Source organism: Rana temporaria, chromosome 12, assembly GCF_905171775.1.
Source record: "Rana temporaria chromosome 12, aRanTem1.1, whole genome shotgun sequence".
In the NCBI taxonomy this organism is placed as follows: domain Eukaryota; kingdom Metazoa; phylum Chordata; class Amphibia; order Anura; family Ranidae; genus Rana; species Rana temporaria.
The window spans coordinates 33,690,430-33,707,944 of record NC_053500.1 but is presented as its reverse complement, the minus strand read 5'-3'; the positions used below and the strand labels follow the sequence as shown (position 1 = coordinate 33,707,944).

The following is a 17,515-nucleotide window of genomic DNA, read 5'->3' as shown; positions in this document are numbered from 1 at the left end:
GCTGACAAATAGAAATCATATAACAAAGATCTCTCCCAGGCTGCAGACAGAACTTCCTCGTCTAATATTTCTAGTAGAGAAGCCTGGCCATGCTGGATCTCCTCTCTGCTGGCACTTGTAGTCCGCCCAACACTGCACCACTACTACCACCTGATCATTAACCCTGGAGGACCGCCCATGTCTGATCGCATGACTCCGCCTACAGGGCGGGCTATGGTGACGTCGCGTGTTCCTATGCGGGCAGGTGAAAGTGATCGACGCATGCGCAGGACAATCCGGACCTGTACGGTGGCAACACCAAGACGTCACCTAGCCCCACCTCCCCTGGTCGCGCTGCGTGTGACGTCAACTCTTCCTGTGTCGGGTGGGCCCTGGTGACCCGGATTTGGGGCTGACAGGATCGCAGCGGCGGCTGGCGGTGAGTGACATCCGTGCCCTGGTCTGACGTAACTGCGCCCCCTCCTGGTCTGTGTGTGTGGAGGCTGTGATGTCACCCTATACCGTCGTGTTCAATATCTGTTACTGTATATAATGATTGTATATAGAGGTATGAGGGGGTCCATTGTATATAGTGACTGTATATGGAGGTTTGAGGGGTCACCCCGCTGTATATAGAGGTATGAGGGGTCACCGTTGTATAGAATGGCTGTATATAGAGGTACGAGGGGGTCACCGTTGTATAGAATGGCTGTATATAGAGGTATGAGGGGTCACCGTTGTATAGAATGGCTGTATATAGAGGTATGAGGGGTCACCGTTGTATAGAATGGCTGTATATAGAGGTATGAGGGGCTCTGTTGTATAGAATGGCTGTATATAGAGGTACGAGGGGGTCACTGTTGTATAGAATGGCTGTATATAGAGGTATGAGGGGCTCCGTTGTATAGAATGGCTGTATATAGAGGTATGAGGGGGTCACGGTTGTATAGAATGGCTGTATATAGAGGTATGAGGGGGTCACCGTTGTATAGAATGGCTGTATATAGAGGTATGAGGGGTCACCGTTGTATAGAATGGCTGTATATAGAGGTATGAGGGGCTCCGTTGTATAGAATGGCTGTATATAGAGGTATGAGGGGCTCCGTTGTATAGAATGGCTGTATATAGAGGTATGAGGGGGTCACGGTTGTATAGAATGGCTGTATATAGAGGTATGAGGGGGTCACCGTTGTATAGAATGGCTGTATATAGAGGTATGAGGGGTCACCGTTGTATAGAATGGCTGTATATAGAGGTATGAGGGGTCACCGTTGTATAGAATGGCTGTATATAGAGGTATGAGGGGTCACCGTTGTATAGAATGGCTGTATATAGAGGTATGAGGGGTCACCGTTGTATAGAATGGCTGTATATAGAGGTATGAGGGGGTCACCGTTGTATAGAATGGCTGTATACAGAGGTATGAGGGGTCACCGTTGTATAGAATGGCTGTATATAGAGGTATGAGGGGGTCACCGTTGTATAGAATGGCTGTATATAGAGGTATGAGGGGTCACCGTTGTATAGAATGGCTGTATATAGAGGTATGAGGGGTCACCGTTGTATAGAATGTCTGTCTGTATATAGAGGTATGAGGGGGTCACCGTTGTATAGAATGGCTGTATATAGAGGTATGAGGGGTCACCGTTGTATAGAATGGCTGTGTATAGAGGTATGAGGGGGTCACCGTTGTATAGAATGGCTGTGTATAGAGGTATGAGGGGTCACCGTTGTATATAGAGGTATGAGGGGGTCACCGTTGTATAGAATGGCTGTATATAGAGGTATGAGGGGGTCACCGTTGTATAGAATGGCTGTATATAGAGGTATGAGGGGGTCACCGTTGTATAGAATGGCTGTATATAGCGGTATGAGGGGGTCACCGTTGTATAGAATGGCTGTATATAGAGGTATGAGGGGGTCACCGTTGTATAGAATGGCTGTATATAGAGGTATGAGGGGTCACCGTTGTATAGAATGGCTGTATATAGAGGTATGAGGGGTCACCGTTGTATAGAATGGCTGTATATAGAGGTATGAGGGGGTCACCGTTGTATAGAATGGCTGTATATAGAGGTATGAGGGGGTCACCGTTGTATAGAATGGCTGTATATAGAGGTATGAGGGGGTCACCGTTGTATAGAATGGCTGTATATAGAGGTATGAGGGGCTCCGTTGTATAGAATGGCTGTATATAGAGGTATGAGGGGCTCCGTTGTATAGAATGGCTGTATATAGAGGTATGAGGGGGTCACGGTTGTATAGAATGGCTGTATATAGAGGTATGAGGGGGTCACCGTTGTATAGAATGGCTGTATATAGAGGTATGAGGGGTCACCGTTGTATAGAATGGCTGTATATAGAGGTATGAGGGGTCACCGTTGTATAGAATGGCTGTATATAGAGGTATGAGGGGTCACCGTTGTATAGAATGGCTGTATATAGAGGTATGAGGGGTCACCGTTGTATAGAATGGCTGTATATAGAGGTATGAGGGGGTCACCGTTGTATAGAATGGCTGTATACAGAGGTATGAGGGGTCACCGTTGTATAGAATGGCTGTATATAGAGGTATGAGGGGGTCACCGTTGTATAGAATGGCTGTATATAGAGGTATGAGGGGTCACCGTTGTATAGAATGGCTGTATATAGAGGTACGAGGGGGTCACCGTTGTATAGAATGTCTGTCTGTATATAGAGGTATGAGGGGGTCACCGTTGTATAGAATGGCTGTATATAGAGGTATGAGGGGTCACCGTTGTATAGAATGGCTGTGTATAGAGGTATGAGGGGTCACCGTTGTATATAGAGGTATGAGGGGGTCACCGTTGTATAGAATGGCTGTATATAGAGGTATGAGGGGGTCACCGTTGTATAGAATGGCTGTATATAGAGGTATGAGGGGGTCACCGTTGTATAGAATGGCTGTATATAGCGGTATGAGGGGGTCACCGTTGTATAGAATGGCTGTATATAGAGGTATGAGGGGGTCACCGTTGTATAGAATGGCTGTATATAGAGGTATGAGGGGGTCACCGTTGTATAGAATGGCTGTATATAGAGGTATGAGGGGTCACCGTTGTATAGAATGGCTGTATATAGAGGTATGAGGGGTCACCGTTGTATAGAATGGCTGTATATAGAGGTATGAGGGGGTCACCGTTGTATAGAATGGCTGTATATAGCGGTATGAGGGGGTCACCGTTGTATAGAATGGCTGTATATAGAGGTATGAGGGGGTCACCGTTGTATAGAATGGCTGTATATAGAGGTATGAGGGGTCACCGTTGTATAGAATGGCTGTATATAGAGGTATGAGGGGGTCACCGTTGTATAGAATGGCTGTATATAGAGGTATGAGGGGTCACCGTTGTATAGAATGGCTGTATATAGAGGTATGAGGGGTCACCGTTGTATAGAATGGCTGTATATAGAGGTATGAGGGGTCACCGTTGTATAGAATGGCTGTATATAGAGGTATGAGGGGGTCACCGTTGTATAGAATGGCTGTATATAGAGGTATGAGGGGGTCACCGTTGTATAGAATGGCTGTATATAGAGGTATGAGGGGGTCACCGTTGTATAGAATGGCTGTATATAGAGGTATGAGGGGTCACTTCCGCCCATGCTTACTAAAGCAGCATTTTCTTGTTGTCATTTTTTCAAATGACAATTTTTTAATTTTTTTTGCATTTTCGTCTAAATATGAGATGTGATGTCTTTTTGACCCCAGATCTCCTATTTAAGAGGACCTGTCATGCCTTTTTCTATTACAAGGGATTATTACATTCCTTGTAATAGGAATAAAAGTGATCCATTTTTTTTTTTTTTTTTTTAATTAATAAAGTAAATAAGAAACAATGTTTTTAAAGCGCCCCGTCCCGACGAGCTCGCGCGCAGAAGGAAACGCATACGTGAGTAGCACCCGCATATGAAAAACGGTGTTCAAACCACACACGTTAGGTATCACCGCAATCGTTAGAGCGAGAGCAATAATTCTAGCCCTAGACCTCCTCTGTAGCTCAAAAGATGCAACCTGTAGAATTTTTTAAATGTCGCCTATGGAGATTTTTAAGGGTAAAAGTTTGACGCCATTCCACGAGTGGGCGCAATTTTGAAGCGTGACATGTTGGGTAACATTATCTTTCACAATATATAAAAAAAATTGGGCTAACTTTACTGTTGTCTTATTTTTTATTTATATATATATATAATTTTATTCTAACACCCTAGACAATAAAATGGCGGCCGTTGCAATACTTTCTATCACACTGTATTTGCGCAGCGGTCTTGCAAGTGCACGTTTTTGGGAAAAAATATACTTTTTTTTAATAAAAGAAAAATAAGACAACTGTACAGTTAGCCCAATATTTTGTTTATATTGTGAAAGATAATGTTTTCAGCCGCTAGCAAGGGTTAAAACCGCACCGCTAGTGGCCGAGTACCACCTCAATTCCGTGGCAATTCCAACAGTATAGCGCCGCTAATACTGCCACCACACCTCCCGCCCCGTTGTGAAAGGGGGCCTAAGAGTCCTGTATAGTCTTGAATATTGGTAAGCTTAGTATTTCTTCCAGACCTGTGCAGTAATCCGGTGTGAGACGCTGCCTTCCTGTAATAAAGACCGCTCACTGCTGCTCTCTCCCCTTGTGCAGGGTGACTGGTCTTGCCTCCGCCCCCTCCTGTAGTTTTCTGCAGGCAGCCTGTAGTGGGTGGAGCCTGCTGGGCCCCTCCCACAGCTCTGCTCTCTGCACAGGCTGTGTACAGCACAGGGACTATGTCACTGCTACTCTTACAGGGCAGTGTTTCAGTTTTCAATGTAAAAAGGAGGTCTGTAGCCTTTTTGGTTATAAAGGAATATATTCCCCCCCCCCCCCCTTTACTGGCTATCCAGGATTGTCCTCCATTCAGAGAATCTAGTGCTGTCCTGCGCAGGTGCTGCAGCCTGGGTCTCGTGTTGTCATTTGATGCAGAAAGAGGCAGCCAGGGCCCAATGAGACGCATCAGGCTGTTGCAGCATGTATACATCATTTTTATCTAGTATGAGCGGGCAGGTTGCAGGTAGGATCACTTGTTTTTGTCTCCTTTTCATGAAAGTTTTGTGTATTTGGAGTTCAGCTTTCAACCAGAGTCATGCAGAGCTAAAACTTGCTGAATGGCTGTTGAAGCCTGCTAGCAGCTGGTTTACAGTGACAAGCAGCACTCCTGTTATGATCCGTGTTTAACATCCTTGAACTGGAAATGAAGCTTATACAAAAGCTTGGCGTTCACATTGATCTCATATCTTCTGACTCTCTATCAGGAAGTTTTATGCTGGCCCATCCATGGCTGGATTGATGCACCAGTTTCTGTTGTATGACTATCCTTAGATGATAAATCTGCAGCCCGGGGGTGACTGTTCATTTGCTGACAGCTTAGCAGAGCCGCGGATTGTTTCCTCGTGTGGGTTTGGCTTCTGTTTCAGGCCACAGATATGATTGTATCTGTTGATGGTTTCTATGAGATGCCATCTACCCTCATGGCTGACAATAAATGTTCTCCGTTATCTGATTTCTAAATAAAGTTTGAATGCGTTGAAAGGTGCAGTGTTTGTTTTTGTCATGGTAACTGGGCCAGCCCTATGTGGCGTGTGGCGGTTCTGTGCCGTGCCCGGTGCGTTCCTGGCCTGGCTTGGTGTCCTGTATGTGAGGACAAGACACAAGAGGTTCTAGCTTGAACAAAACCAGGATGTTTATTTACTGTGTGTCCCCATTGCAGAGATTTCTCCTCCCTTCCTGTCTTGGTGACACATAAGATGTTCAGTGAATGCAGCCCATTCGAGCAAAACAAGGCCATGCTGCAACTCTCACACAGCCACATGCAAGAGGTGACATCTCCTCACTGTCAGTCAAACACCTCTGAAAAGTGATCCAATTATAGATGGCTTTTCAGAGGTGCAGAAGTGACAGCCGCGTGTCAACATATATCAGGTGTTTGTCTGTCCAGCAGCTGCATGCTGGTTCTGTTACTTGGGATGTAGTGAGGGAAAGTTGAGGTTGACACTTGCGTTTTTTACACCTTTACCCTACGTTCTCACCTGTGCGTTTTTTACACCTTTACCCTACGTTCTCACCTGTGCGTTTTTTACACCTTTACCCTACGTTCTCACCTGTGCGTTTTTTACACCTTTCCCCTACGTTCTCACCTGTGCGTTTTTTACACCTTTACCCTACGTTCTCACCTGTGCGTTTTTTACACCTTTACCCTACGTTCTCACCTGTGCGTTTTTTACACCTTTCCCCTACGTTCTCACCTGTGCGTTTTTTACACCTTTACCCTACGTTCTCACCTGTGCGTTTTTTACACCTTTCCCCTACGTTCTCACCTGTGCGTTTTTTACACCTTTACCCTACGTTCTCACCTGTGCGTTTTTTACACCTTTACCCTACGTTCTCACCTGTGCGTTTTTTACACCTTTCCCCTACGTTCTCACCTGTGCGTTTTTAGTGTGGTTTGCAGTCCATTTAACATGGTTTCCTATGGTACATTTTCACATCTATGTATCTTTTTAGCCGGTGCGTTTTTTGGGTCAGGAACTTTTTACCCGCAGCAGATTACAGATGCGTGTAATAGAATTAAATGGAGCCGCACCAAAAACCCAGGTTTTACTATTTTTTTATGCGTTTCGCGTTTTTGTTTTTCTTCACTTTAACACACTGGGCTAAATTCAGGTAGGGGCGCGCATAGTTGCGGCGTATCGGATTTACGCTACGCCGCCGCAACTTACAAGAGCAAGTGCAGTATTCACAAAGCACTTGCTCCGTAAGTTGCGGCGGCATAGCGTAAATGGGGCCGGCGTAAGCGCGCGTAATTCAAATGTGGAAGGGGGGGCGTGTTTTATGTAAATCTATGATGACCTGACGTGATTGACGTTTTGTACGAACGGCGCATGCGCCGTCCGTGTACATATCCCAGTGTGCGTTGCTCCAAAGTACGCCACAACGACGTATTGGTTTTGACGTGAATGTAAATTACGTCCAGCCCTATTCGCGAACGACTTGCGCAAACAAGGTAAAAAATTCAAAAATCGAAGCGGGAACGACGTCCATACTTAACATTGCGTGCGCCTCATAGAAGCAGGAGCAACGTTACGCCGTAAAAAGCCTTGCACAAACGACGTATAAAACTACCGCACGTACGTTTGTGAATCGGCGTATCTAGGTAATTTGCATACTCTACGACGGAAGTGCCACGTAGCAGCCAGCGTGAGAATGCACCCTAAGATACGACGATGTAAGAGAATTACGCCAGTCGGATCTTAGGCTAATGTCAGCGTATCTTCTTTCTGAATACAGAAAGAAGATACGCCGGCGCAGCTTTGAATTTACGCGGCGTATCTATGGATACACCGGTGTAATTCTTTGCTGAATCTAGCCCACTGTGTATATACCTGGTTGATATGGAGCAGGCCTGGAAGCCGGCCATGCCCTAAAGAGAAAGTAAACCCTCTGAAACATTTCTTTAAAAAAAAAAACCTGCAAGAGAAAGGCATAATGAGCTAGTATGCATAGCATACTAGCTCATTATGAATTACCTGAGATCGAAGCCCCCGAATCGACTCTCGTTCCTCTCCTCCGCCATGATACCCGAGTGACTTCTGGGTATTGCGGCTCCGGCACTGTGATTCGCTGGTGCTGTGATGAAGTCACGCATGCGCAGGAGCCGTCAGTGATGGCACGATCGCCTTCACTAATGGCACGCTCGTTGTGCCTGCGCCGTAGACATCGGTGCAGTCTTTTCTGGAAATATCTCCTAAACCGTGTATTTGTTGCACCTACAGGTAAGCCTCAATCTAGGTATACTTGTAGGTTAAAGTGGTTTGTAAGGGTTTACAACCACTTTAACAACCGATGAGTCATTATGAGCTGTCAGCGGGGTTCCCTGCTGATGGCTGAATGTAAAAAAAAAAAAATTGCCGGTGTTCTGTTGCAGTTCCCCCCCTATCGAATAATGCCCGGGTGGAACTGCGCATGCGCCACATGGAAAGGCAGAACAGCTGAGTTTACTATCAGCTGTTGTCTCGCTTGGCCGAGGCACATTCATGTAGATGAGGGGCAGATATTTACAAGAAGGGGGCTGATTTTTCAATGATGGCCAGTGCTGGGGGTGGAATTTTATATCGATGGCCAAAGAAATCTGAAAAATAAATCTTTATCTGCTCTTCATATTGAACACTTGCGGGGCGTGTTTAGTCAATTGAAGGGCTTTTTGTATATTGGATTTCTTTAGTAGATTTGTTTGGCCATCTATAAAAATTCCGCCCCCATCATGTAAATATCCGCCCCTCTCCTACATGTAAACTTAGCTGTTCTAAGGGTCCGTTCTGCGCATGCGCAGTTCCAGCCGGGCATTTTTTCAATAGGGGGCATTTCTTGACAGGACACCAGCAAAAAATGAAATTGGGGTGGGGGGAGAGTAACACTGTGGGGTCCCCCCCAAATCCATACCTGGCAAAACGCACCTGGAAAACCGCATCAACTGCAACCACATATATGTGAACATAGACTTAGAAACGATAAACAATTTAGCAATAAAGGCGACCTTATTACTGTTCACTTAACTGCTTGCTGAGCAGCTGCAGTCATTCTAATGTGGCAGGTTGGCACAGCTGCGCGAATCACCATAGGTGTCTGCCGGTGACCCGCGATCCCTCCTCAGAGAGCCAGAAGGGGAATCTGTCAATGTAAACATACAGATCCCTGTTCTGACAGGGGAGTAGAGAGAGATCTGCTGTTCCTAGTGATCAGAAACGGCCATCTCTCTGTACTCCCAGTCAGTCCCCTCCCCCCCACAGTTAGAAACACCTTTCTGGTTAAAGTGGCACTGTGGTAGCCCCCCTGTAAAAGAAGAGGGTTTTTACTCCTAGGGGTCTCCTGCCTTTCCACTCCTGGAAGTGTCGGGGTTAAAGCTTCTGCCAGAGGATATAGCACTTAAAGCGGGTGTTCACCCGAAAAACATTTTTTAACATTAGATTGAGGCTAATTAAGGGGAGCAGAAACGGGTATTTTTTTTTTTAAATCAATGCCGTACTTACCGTTTTAGCGATCGATATTTTTCCGCGTATGATCTTCGGGACTGGGCGTTCCTATTTGATTGACAGCCTTCCGACGGTCGCATACAGCGCGTCACCAGTTGCCGAAAGAAGCCGAACGTCGGTGCGGCTCTATACGGCGCCTGCACACCGACGTTCGGCTACTTTCGGAAACTCATGACGCGCTGTATGCGACAGTCGGAAGGCTGTCAATCAAATAGGAACGCCCAGTCCCGGAAGCGGCGGGAGAACATCTATCTCGAAAACGGTAAGTAAGGCATTGATTTAAAAAAAAAATACCTGATTCTGCTCCCCTTAAATAGCCTCAATCTAATGTTAAAAATTAATTTTTTGGGTGAACCTCCACTTTAAATGGAGGAAAGATAGGTGAGGCGGGCGCCCCCCGGTGGCGAGTAGAATACCTCTTCTATTACACAGAATTACTTCAGGGAATTCATTGGCTGACCGATTTCATTGCCGCCTTCCTTGCTAGTAAAGCCAGTCATAGACCAATCAATATTGGCCAGTTCAGCAGGGACCGGATGAATTGTGATCCGGTTATACTGGAGACAATCCATTGATCAGCTTCAGTACAACTGTCAGTTTTTTTTTTTTGCCTAATCACTGCCAGCAGTTTTCCCCGCCAGCAGTGATCATTGTATTCTGCCAGTGGGGAAGGCAGAATACAATGGCGCAGCGGAAGGGATTGACTGTGTCGATGGGGAAATCAATCACTTTTCTTTCCTTCCGGAAGACAAATTGCATAACGTAGGGCCAGTCTTACACTTTTTTCACCCCTCCCCCTCCCCAGTTACCTGCTAGAAGAAAACTGGTTAATCTGGTCATAGGGCTTTGGTTTCTTTCCCCGCCTCCATATGGCTCCTTTTTCTTGTAAATGTCAGAGGTGCCCCCTTGATGACTGGAGGGGTAATGATCAAACAGCAGCAGGAGAGGTGTAGGGAGTCAGCCACAGAATAATGAATGAAGCAGCGGGGTCCATTGAAGGAAATCAGCTTTGTAAATGGCAGTGGCGACCTCTTTTGTTCAGACTCTTGAAGGATCTTTTGTTACCAGTGATCAAATACTACATAATAGGTTATTGTCTCCATGTATGCATTGGACAAGAAGAGGACTGCAGACCAATGTAGCCACAGCCATCACCACTCCCAAAATGTCTCATTTGGTACAATGGACACTCTATTGTATTCTAGTAACACATATCAAAGAAGATTAAAGTTATACTGTAAAGGCCAACTCCTCCCAAAACAAATGTTGGGTGGAATCGCATGCACATTTCTTCTACTTCTTGGGGGTTCCAATGTTGAGATCTGCCCACCACAGTCTCCAGTCCTTCCCTGATTGTCTCAGTCATTACATAGCCAAATGATGGTGTCCTTCTCTTTGTAAGAGGGTTATAGGATGGATCCTACTGGGGGGGGGGGGGAGAGTCTTAACGCTGGCACTTTAGAAAGACCGTAGAAGTCCCTCTTGCCATTCCAGGAGTAATAGCACCTTTAGGTGGAGCTGGCTTTTCTATGTTGATAATACCCTTCTTTTATTTATTTTTTTGCTGTAGAAAATGGGCATGGAGTCGCCCCCGCCAACCATGATAGAGGGCCTCGGCGATGAGGTGACCGTTGCAGTGGGCCTCTTTATCCTGCTCCTGGCACTCGTTCTGGCATGGCTGTCAACCTATGTGGCAGAGGGCAGCGATCCCCTACTGGGCAGCCTGATGCCCGCTGGACGTAGAGAGCCTCTTTTGGGCCTCAGCAACCCGGTGCCCCCCAATCCAGAAGCACAGAGGACGGTGGAGCCCCAAGCGGAAAAGCCAGAAGAAGGGGAGCAAGGCCAAGGTGGAGAACAGGGTGCTGACAGCGAGAGCGCCAGCCTTGACCAGATGCTTGATATTCAAGGAGTGCCCAAGCGTGGTCAGCCTGTCACAGCTGTAAGTGATACAGATGAAGACCTAACAGAGGGAGAGGTTGATGGAGTGGACATTTCCCAGGAAGTAACAAGACGGAAAGTCCCGCCAGAAGAGAGAGAGACAGAGGGGGATGGCGGCACTAAGCAGCAGGACCACGAATGGAGGAAGAGAACCAGCAAAGGCCAGGAGCAGACACAGCCTGAGGAGGAAATGATAACCTTGCGGCTGAAATTTCTGAATGAAACAGAAGAGGTTGCTTTGGTGAGGCCAGATGACACCATCGGAACTCTGAAAAGGTAAGACATTTTAGACTGGGAAGATTGGCATTCATCAGAAATAGTCAAAGTAGAACATAGGATCAGATAAACGTATTAAAGGAGGCAGCTGTATTATGTTTTAGGAGTATTGACTACCTGTCCCTCGGGATCTGGCCAACTGTACCTTGGAGAGGTGATCGCAAGACTCATTCATAATGCTTGATACAGGAAATCTCAGGAAGTTGGCAACCTAGGCATGCAGGATCCTAGTATGTAGATTTTAACCAGCTTCTGCTATCTGGCTTAAACCCATGCCACATCCGGGGGGTTCTCTTAGGGCCAGGATTCCCATCATAGTGATGGACCAATAGTGAGGTGTCAAATGGAACAGGCTCTTGACCAGAAATGCTGGTTTAAAATTACACACCAGTGCACCCCTGGTTTCAGGGTTTGTGAGGTTGTCAGTAGGAAAGGTAAACCTAGAAGCTGTAATGCCCATGTCACATCAGTGATCCCAGAGCACTAAGAACCTCCCTACCTTCTTATGGCAGTGGTCTCCAAACTATGGCTCAGGGGCCAGGTGCTGCCCTTTGCTTACTTTTATCTAGCCCATAGCGCATTATTCCTTCCACTGTCAACAGTGGGGCATAGTTCCTCCTATTGATGCCAGTTAATGGGGCACTCTTCCTCCCACTGGCGCCAATGGATGGGGCACGCTTCCTCCCACTGGCGCCAATGGATGGGGCACGCTTCCTCCCACTGGCGCCAATGGATGGGGCACGCTTCCTCCCACTGGCGCCAATGGATGGGGCACTCGTCCTCCCACTGGCGCCAATGGATGGGGCACTCGTCCTCCCACTGGCACGAACAGTGGGGGCAGCATTTCTCCCTCTAATACTAATCGTGGAACATTTTTTTACTACCACTGACACAGTCCGGCCTCCCTAAAGTTTTGAGGGACAGCAAACTGGCCTTTTTGTTTACAAAGTTTGGAGATCCCTGACCTATGGCATTGCTCTTTTGCTGTAACGCCCATTGAGAGGAGTGGCTACTGCAACCTGGTGACTCTGCCTATGGCAAAATCCTCAGTGTAACAGAATGCCTGAACGTCAAATATTTCCAGTTCCATGGAAGTGTGGGGAATTTCCCATTGTGACACCTAATGGATGAAATGCACCTCTGACATTTCGTCCATTAGCAGTTCAAAGAGGAACTCTGGTTGCCATGGATTTCTGCACATTCCACTGGTTGCCATGGATTTCTGCACATTCCACTGGTTGCCATGGATTTCTGCACATTCCACTGGTTGCCATGGATTTCAGTGTATTCAATCTTGCTTTGCTTTGTTGAATGAACCACACTTTTATAAATGGCTACAAATGCATTTTCCTGCTCAGATTCAGTCCCTTTGACATTGTTGCCAATTTAAATTACAATTTTTATGATGTGCATTGGTGGATAGGCTGTAAAATACATTTTTAGTTATCATACAAATGCTTGTAATTTGTAAACATGGATTTCAGTAGGAAAAATAATTATTTGATCCCCCTGATCTCCATTGCACAGGGCAGGTAAGTATGACGTTTATTATTTAAAAAAAATCTTTAGAATTACTTTAATATAATATATAGTGTATTTGATATTTGTGCCTGTCATGTGTTTGCCACCACCTCTGTTCACTCCTAACATCTTCCTCATCTTGCTTTTTCTACTCCAGTAAATATTTCCCAGGCCAGGAACCTCAGATGAAGCTAATTTACCAGGGACAGCTCCTACACGACTCCTCACAGACCTTGCGCTCCCTCCATATCACAGACAACTGCGTCATCCATTGCCACCGCTCTCAGGCAACCGTCTCCTCCTCCCCAGTAGGCCCCGAATCCGGAGGGACGTCTACGGAGCACACCGGCCTCACCCCACCTATCGGGAACCTGATGATACCCATCTTTGTGGTTATGCTGGCCCTGATTTGGTATTTCCGGATCAACTACCGCCAGTTTTTCACTGCCCCTGCCACGGTCTCCCTGTGCGGGGTCACTGTTTTCTTCAGCTTTTTGGTCTTTGGCATGTATGGGCGATAGAACTGTGAACAAAAAAAAAAAGGGGGGTTTAAGTGACTTCTGACTGTTGTACAGATTTACTCTGTGGGATAAACCAACAAAGCTTCTGTTATGTATTCTGTATCAATTCACCAATACCTTAATCAGGCTTAATCCCGTTCTCAGTACCAAATGGATTGGCCGTGATTAAGGCCTTAAGCGGTATTAATTACTGTGTGGTATCCGATAGGTTTATGGCAGGGTGTCCCCAATTTATCCAGAAGGGCCTTTGCGTAACAGGAGCATATTACGCTGTAGTCGCCCCATAACCTTCACGACACAATGCTGGCATTGAGGTCAACAACAGGCTTAATAGGAAGTGCTGCAAGTTTTGGTCTCTAGGGCCGTGCCAGTGAGATTGGGCCAAGGAGGCCACATGTATGGCATCTGTAGGGGAGAGCATTGTTTGAATCATGACATTGTCTAAGGTGGATCTGTATGACATAATAGACTGGTATCCACCACCTCTAAGGTCAGATGTTACCTGGCACAGCCAAGTTTATGGCTGGAGGCTTCCAATCCTGGTGCCTATTCCGTGGTGGGCACTTCAATGTATGGGATGTGGCAGAGGTGTGCCATGCTGTACTTTATTGAACTGGCTTGGGCTTTGGTGGGAGTCTTGACTATGACAAATAACCAGCTTCCTTTGGGGGCTCAACCTTTTAACTCATTCAAAACTCCTACCACTTAGAGACTTTGTTTTTATGACGCTCTATAGGCATATTTAAAGGGCCACACCACCCAAAACCTCTTTGTAGCATGTGGATACAGAGATCCAACCACAGCTAAAAAAAAGAAAAGTCGGTGGCATTCAACAACTGAACTTGAGGTATCGGTTTTGTGTGGACTGACGCTTTAAAGGAAACTCAGATTGATGAGATAAGTCCATTAGCTGCCATTGCAGACCTTCCTGTGTAGCTTCCTCTGTCTTTTTCTTCAGTGCCTAAACAGGTAGGCAGTAAGTGATCTGAATGATTCAGAGTCATTGGAGCTGAAGGGTCAGCATGATGGCATATTCATAGGGATGTCAGCAATGGCGTCTTCTGTACGTCTCTCATCGGCAGGTTTTCTGTATTAACGCAGTACACAGGGCAGTAACCTATGACAGCCTTGAGTGGGAGGGACCAGTGAAATTCGGTTTCTGTCTGATGCAACCTCATTGTACTGTATAATGAGCCCGTGAGGATTCGTTCCCCCGTCTTGTATGAAATGTAGGTATTTTGGTGTTGCACTGTGTAAAGTTGGACAGAGCACAGATTGTGAGAATACCTGTGCATGTTGTAAAGCACCATCTTGGGTATCTGCACAGGTGGTAGTGTGTAAGTTCCTGCACCTTTACTGGTGGTAGGGGCTCATGGGAGAACAGGTCGGTGTGACGTCCCTACAGTCCGGGTCTGCAGGCCTCCGGGTTCGACCTTCCAAAACTGGTTGGTGGTATTGATGGTGCAGTATATGAAAGGTGTTTGAAATGTTAAGTCTATATTTGATATTCTAGAGCAGGACAGGACATTATTATATAAGAAACATTATTGATGGGATGCCTTTCCATTATACGCACACAGGGCCTAAAAGGGAAATGTTCACGTTTTTTTGCTTTTGCCAATGGGGGTCTGTCAGTAGTAGGCACTTGATCACATTTGTGCATGTTACCATGGGTTGTATTATTATTATTATTTACTGCAAATGGATGCAGGGACAGTTCAGAATGATCTGTTCTCTGTGCAGGCTGCTCAGATCTTTGGAAACATGCAATAAAGGGGCCTGGAGCTTTTAGATGGTACTGCAAGAAAACTACTCTGTCGGTATGAGAAACCTGTTTGTATTTTGACTGATTACTGCCTCATAGTAACTATCAGTATTTGCCCGAATTTTTTTTTTAGCCAGTTAGCCCCCAAAGTCACTCCATGGGCAGCCAGTACCTCTACAGACTACCCAGTGCCCTTCTAGTAACACAACCAGTGATCCCAAATACAATGCCCTCATTAGTTTCCTCTCAATCAATTCCCCAATTTTGAAAAAAAACAACCCCATGAAATGTACTATGTGCCCCTATGGTGTTATTCAATCCCACAGGCTTCTGCCCCAATCCCAGTGCTTCAGTCCATGCCATAGTACTGCCAGTGCCACCTCTACAGTCACTAGCAATCCTAAACTGCAATGACTAAGGCTTCATCCACACTTGTTATGCAACGTTGGACATCAAAGATGCATTACAAATCACATACCATGTTTACCAATGAGAACCATTCATATATGCGTGACTTAAAGTTGCTGCTATTTCAAAGCCGTTCATGTAACACTTTGGTCTGACTTTCATGCAACTTGAGGGCTATATAGACTTTTAAGTTAACCCTCAGAAGTTGCATGAAAGTCGTACCTGATTGTTCTACAATGCAACTGTTGTCCATTATCAGTGGTCAAAGCCAAAGTCGTATCCAAGTTGCATCAATCCAAAGTCAGTGCAACGTTAGAGTGAGTGCAATGTGAGTGTCTAGTACGTGATTCCCTCACGCAGACCGGTGACTTCAACTCTTAGACTCTATGGGAGATGAGATTTTAGTGCCATTGCTAGACAGTCAGTGGGTTCTGTGCAGAAGCAGATTGGACAGCCAATGGAAACTTACCCTGGGGAGAGAACATTTTAAGCTCCTTTCACACTTGTGCTACCTCAAAGTTGCATGGTTTTCCTGCAATTTCAGGGCATGCCTGTGTAAACTTGAGTTCTATGGACCTCAACTTGCATCAATGTCGGACCAAAGTTTTGAGAGAGACTACTTTTGAGGTTGATGCGACTTAACCGCTTGCCGACCGCTGCACGGCTGCGCATATGGACGTATTTGTACGTCCCCTTTAAATTGTGTGATTGCAGGCGTGCCGCGAGCCCTGCGTGTGTGACTGCGGGTGCCCATGGGCTCTATGTCCACCGGGGTGCCCGCGATCGTGTCGCTGTGTAAACAAGGCATTTCCCTGTTCACCATCCTGTCACAAGGCAGATCTACTGCTCTCTGTCATCGGGAGCAGTGATCACTGTCCTGTCACAGGTGGTCCATCCCCCCCCACAGTTAGAATCACTTCCTAGGACACACAAAAATATGTAGAAGAATACATATCGGCCTAAACTGTGGGGGGGGGATGAATATATATATATATATATATATTATAAAAAAAAAATTGGGAGATATTTATTATTGCAAAAAGTAAAAAATATTGCTTTTTTTTTTTTTTTTTTTCAAAATTGTCACAAGGACATCAATTTTGTTTTGGGTGCAACGTCGCACGACCGCACAATTGTCAGTTAAAGCGACGCAGTGCCGAATCGCAGAAAGTGCTCTGGTCAGGAAGGGGGTAAATTCTTCCAGGGCTGAAGTGGTTAAAGTCACACAGATATGAATGGTTATCCTTGGGAATCGATGTCCAAAGTCACAGGAAAAGTCGCACAAGTGTTAAAGGGGCCTTATTGGAATATTAATCCCCATCAGCCTGACGGCAAGAATCTGAACATTTCCTATAGGGGAACATGCATACTTTAAATCGAATCTTCAGGCAGAACACTATTTCATCCAGGTATGAATAATAAAATGAAAAAAACGGTTACATGTATTTTTATATTAATACAACTGGCATTCTTCTCTAAATCTGTTTTTATATCCGCTTCCAGGATTTCACTGTAGTTCAGCGCCCATCCAGTCAGAGCTGTAAAAACAATATATTTGGCTGCCTGGTGTTCAGCTTTATCGGTATGGGGAATGCAAAAGGAAGAAAATTCGTTTTTAAAAATATTTAAAAGTTCATCACTTGCTGCCCTGAAGAAATCTCTCATATTGGCAGTGGAGTTGTCATGGGCTTTAGCTGCCTACGCCTGGCACCCACTCACTGGTTTCTTTACTAAAGCTGGCGAGTGCAAAAATCAGCTTCTTCATAGAGACCAATCAGTTTCCAGGTTTTATTGAACAAGCTGAGCTTAGAAGCTGATTGGCTACCATGCACAGCTGCACCAGACTGTGACTGCTCCAGTTTTTGTACATCTCCCCCATATTGTTGGTGATCAGATAGGAATGTTCTCTAACAAAGACAAGGAGACGGAAGGCTTGTTATTGATTTCAGGAGCGTTCACTATGGACTACTTGTGATACTAAGATGGGACGCTCCGACCCGGCTCACTACCTGAAGCTGGAGGAAAGGAGAC

At 45.9% G+C, this 17,515-nt stretch overlaps 1 protein-coding gene across 2 annotated transcripts; it reads left to right on the top strand.

Annotated features, from left to right (window-relative positions):
• The first annotated feature begins 291 nt into the window (after nt 1-291).
• On the top strand, nt 292-14,129 carry TMUB2 (transmembrane and ubiquitin like domain containing 2). Of its 2 annotated transcripts, none has more exons than XM_040331361.1 (3): nt 292-418; nt 10,626-11,269; nt 12,948-14,129. In XM_040331361.1, the coding sequence occupies exons 2-3, from the start codon at nt 10,629-10,631 to the stop codon at nt 13,309-13,311; spliced, it is 1,005 nt and encodes a 334-aa protein (XP_040187295.1). In that variant the 5' UTR covers nt 292-418; nt 10,626-10,628; the 3' UTR covers nt 13,312-14,129. The 2 variants fall into 2 exon arrangements, with proteins under 2 accessions (XP_040187295.1, XP_040187296.1); XM_040331362.1 differs by lacking the exon at nt 292-418 and adding an exon at nt 452-547.
• Nucleotides 14,130-17,515: the final 3,386 nt, after the last annotated feature.

Excerpts from the sequence above, each read along its gene's own strand:
- TMUB2 (XM_040331361.1), top strand. The coding sequence starts at position 10,629 with ATGGGCATGGAGTCGCCCCCGCCAACCATGATAGAGGGCCTCGGCGAT. Across the intron at positions 11,270-12,947 it reads ACCATCGGAACTCTGAAAAG|TAAATATTTCCCAGGCCAGG; the intron begins GTAAGACATTTT and ends TTTCTACTCCAG.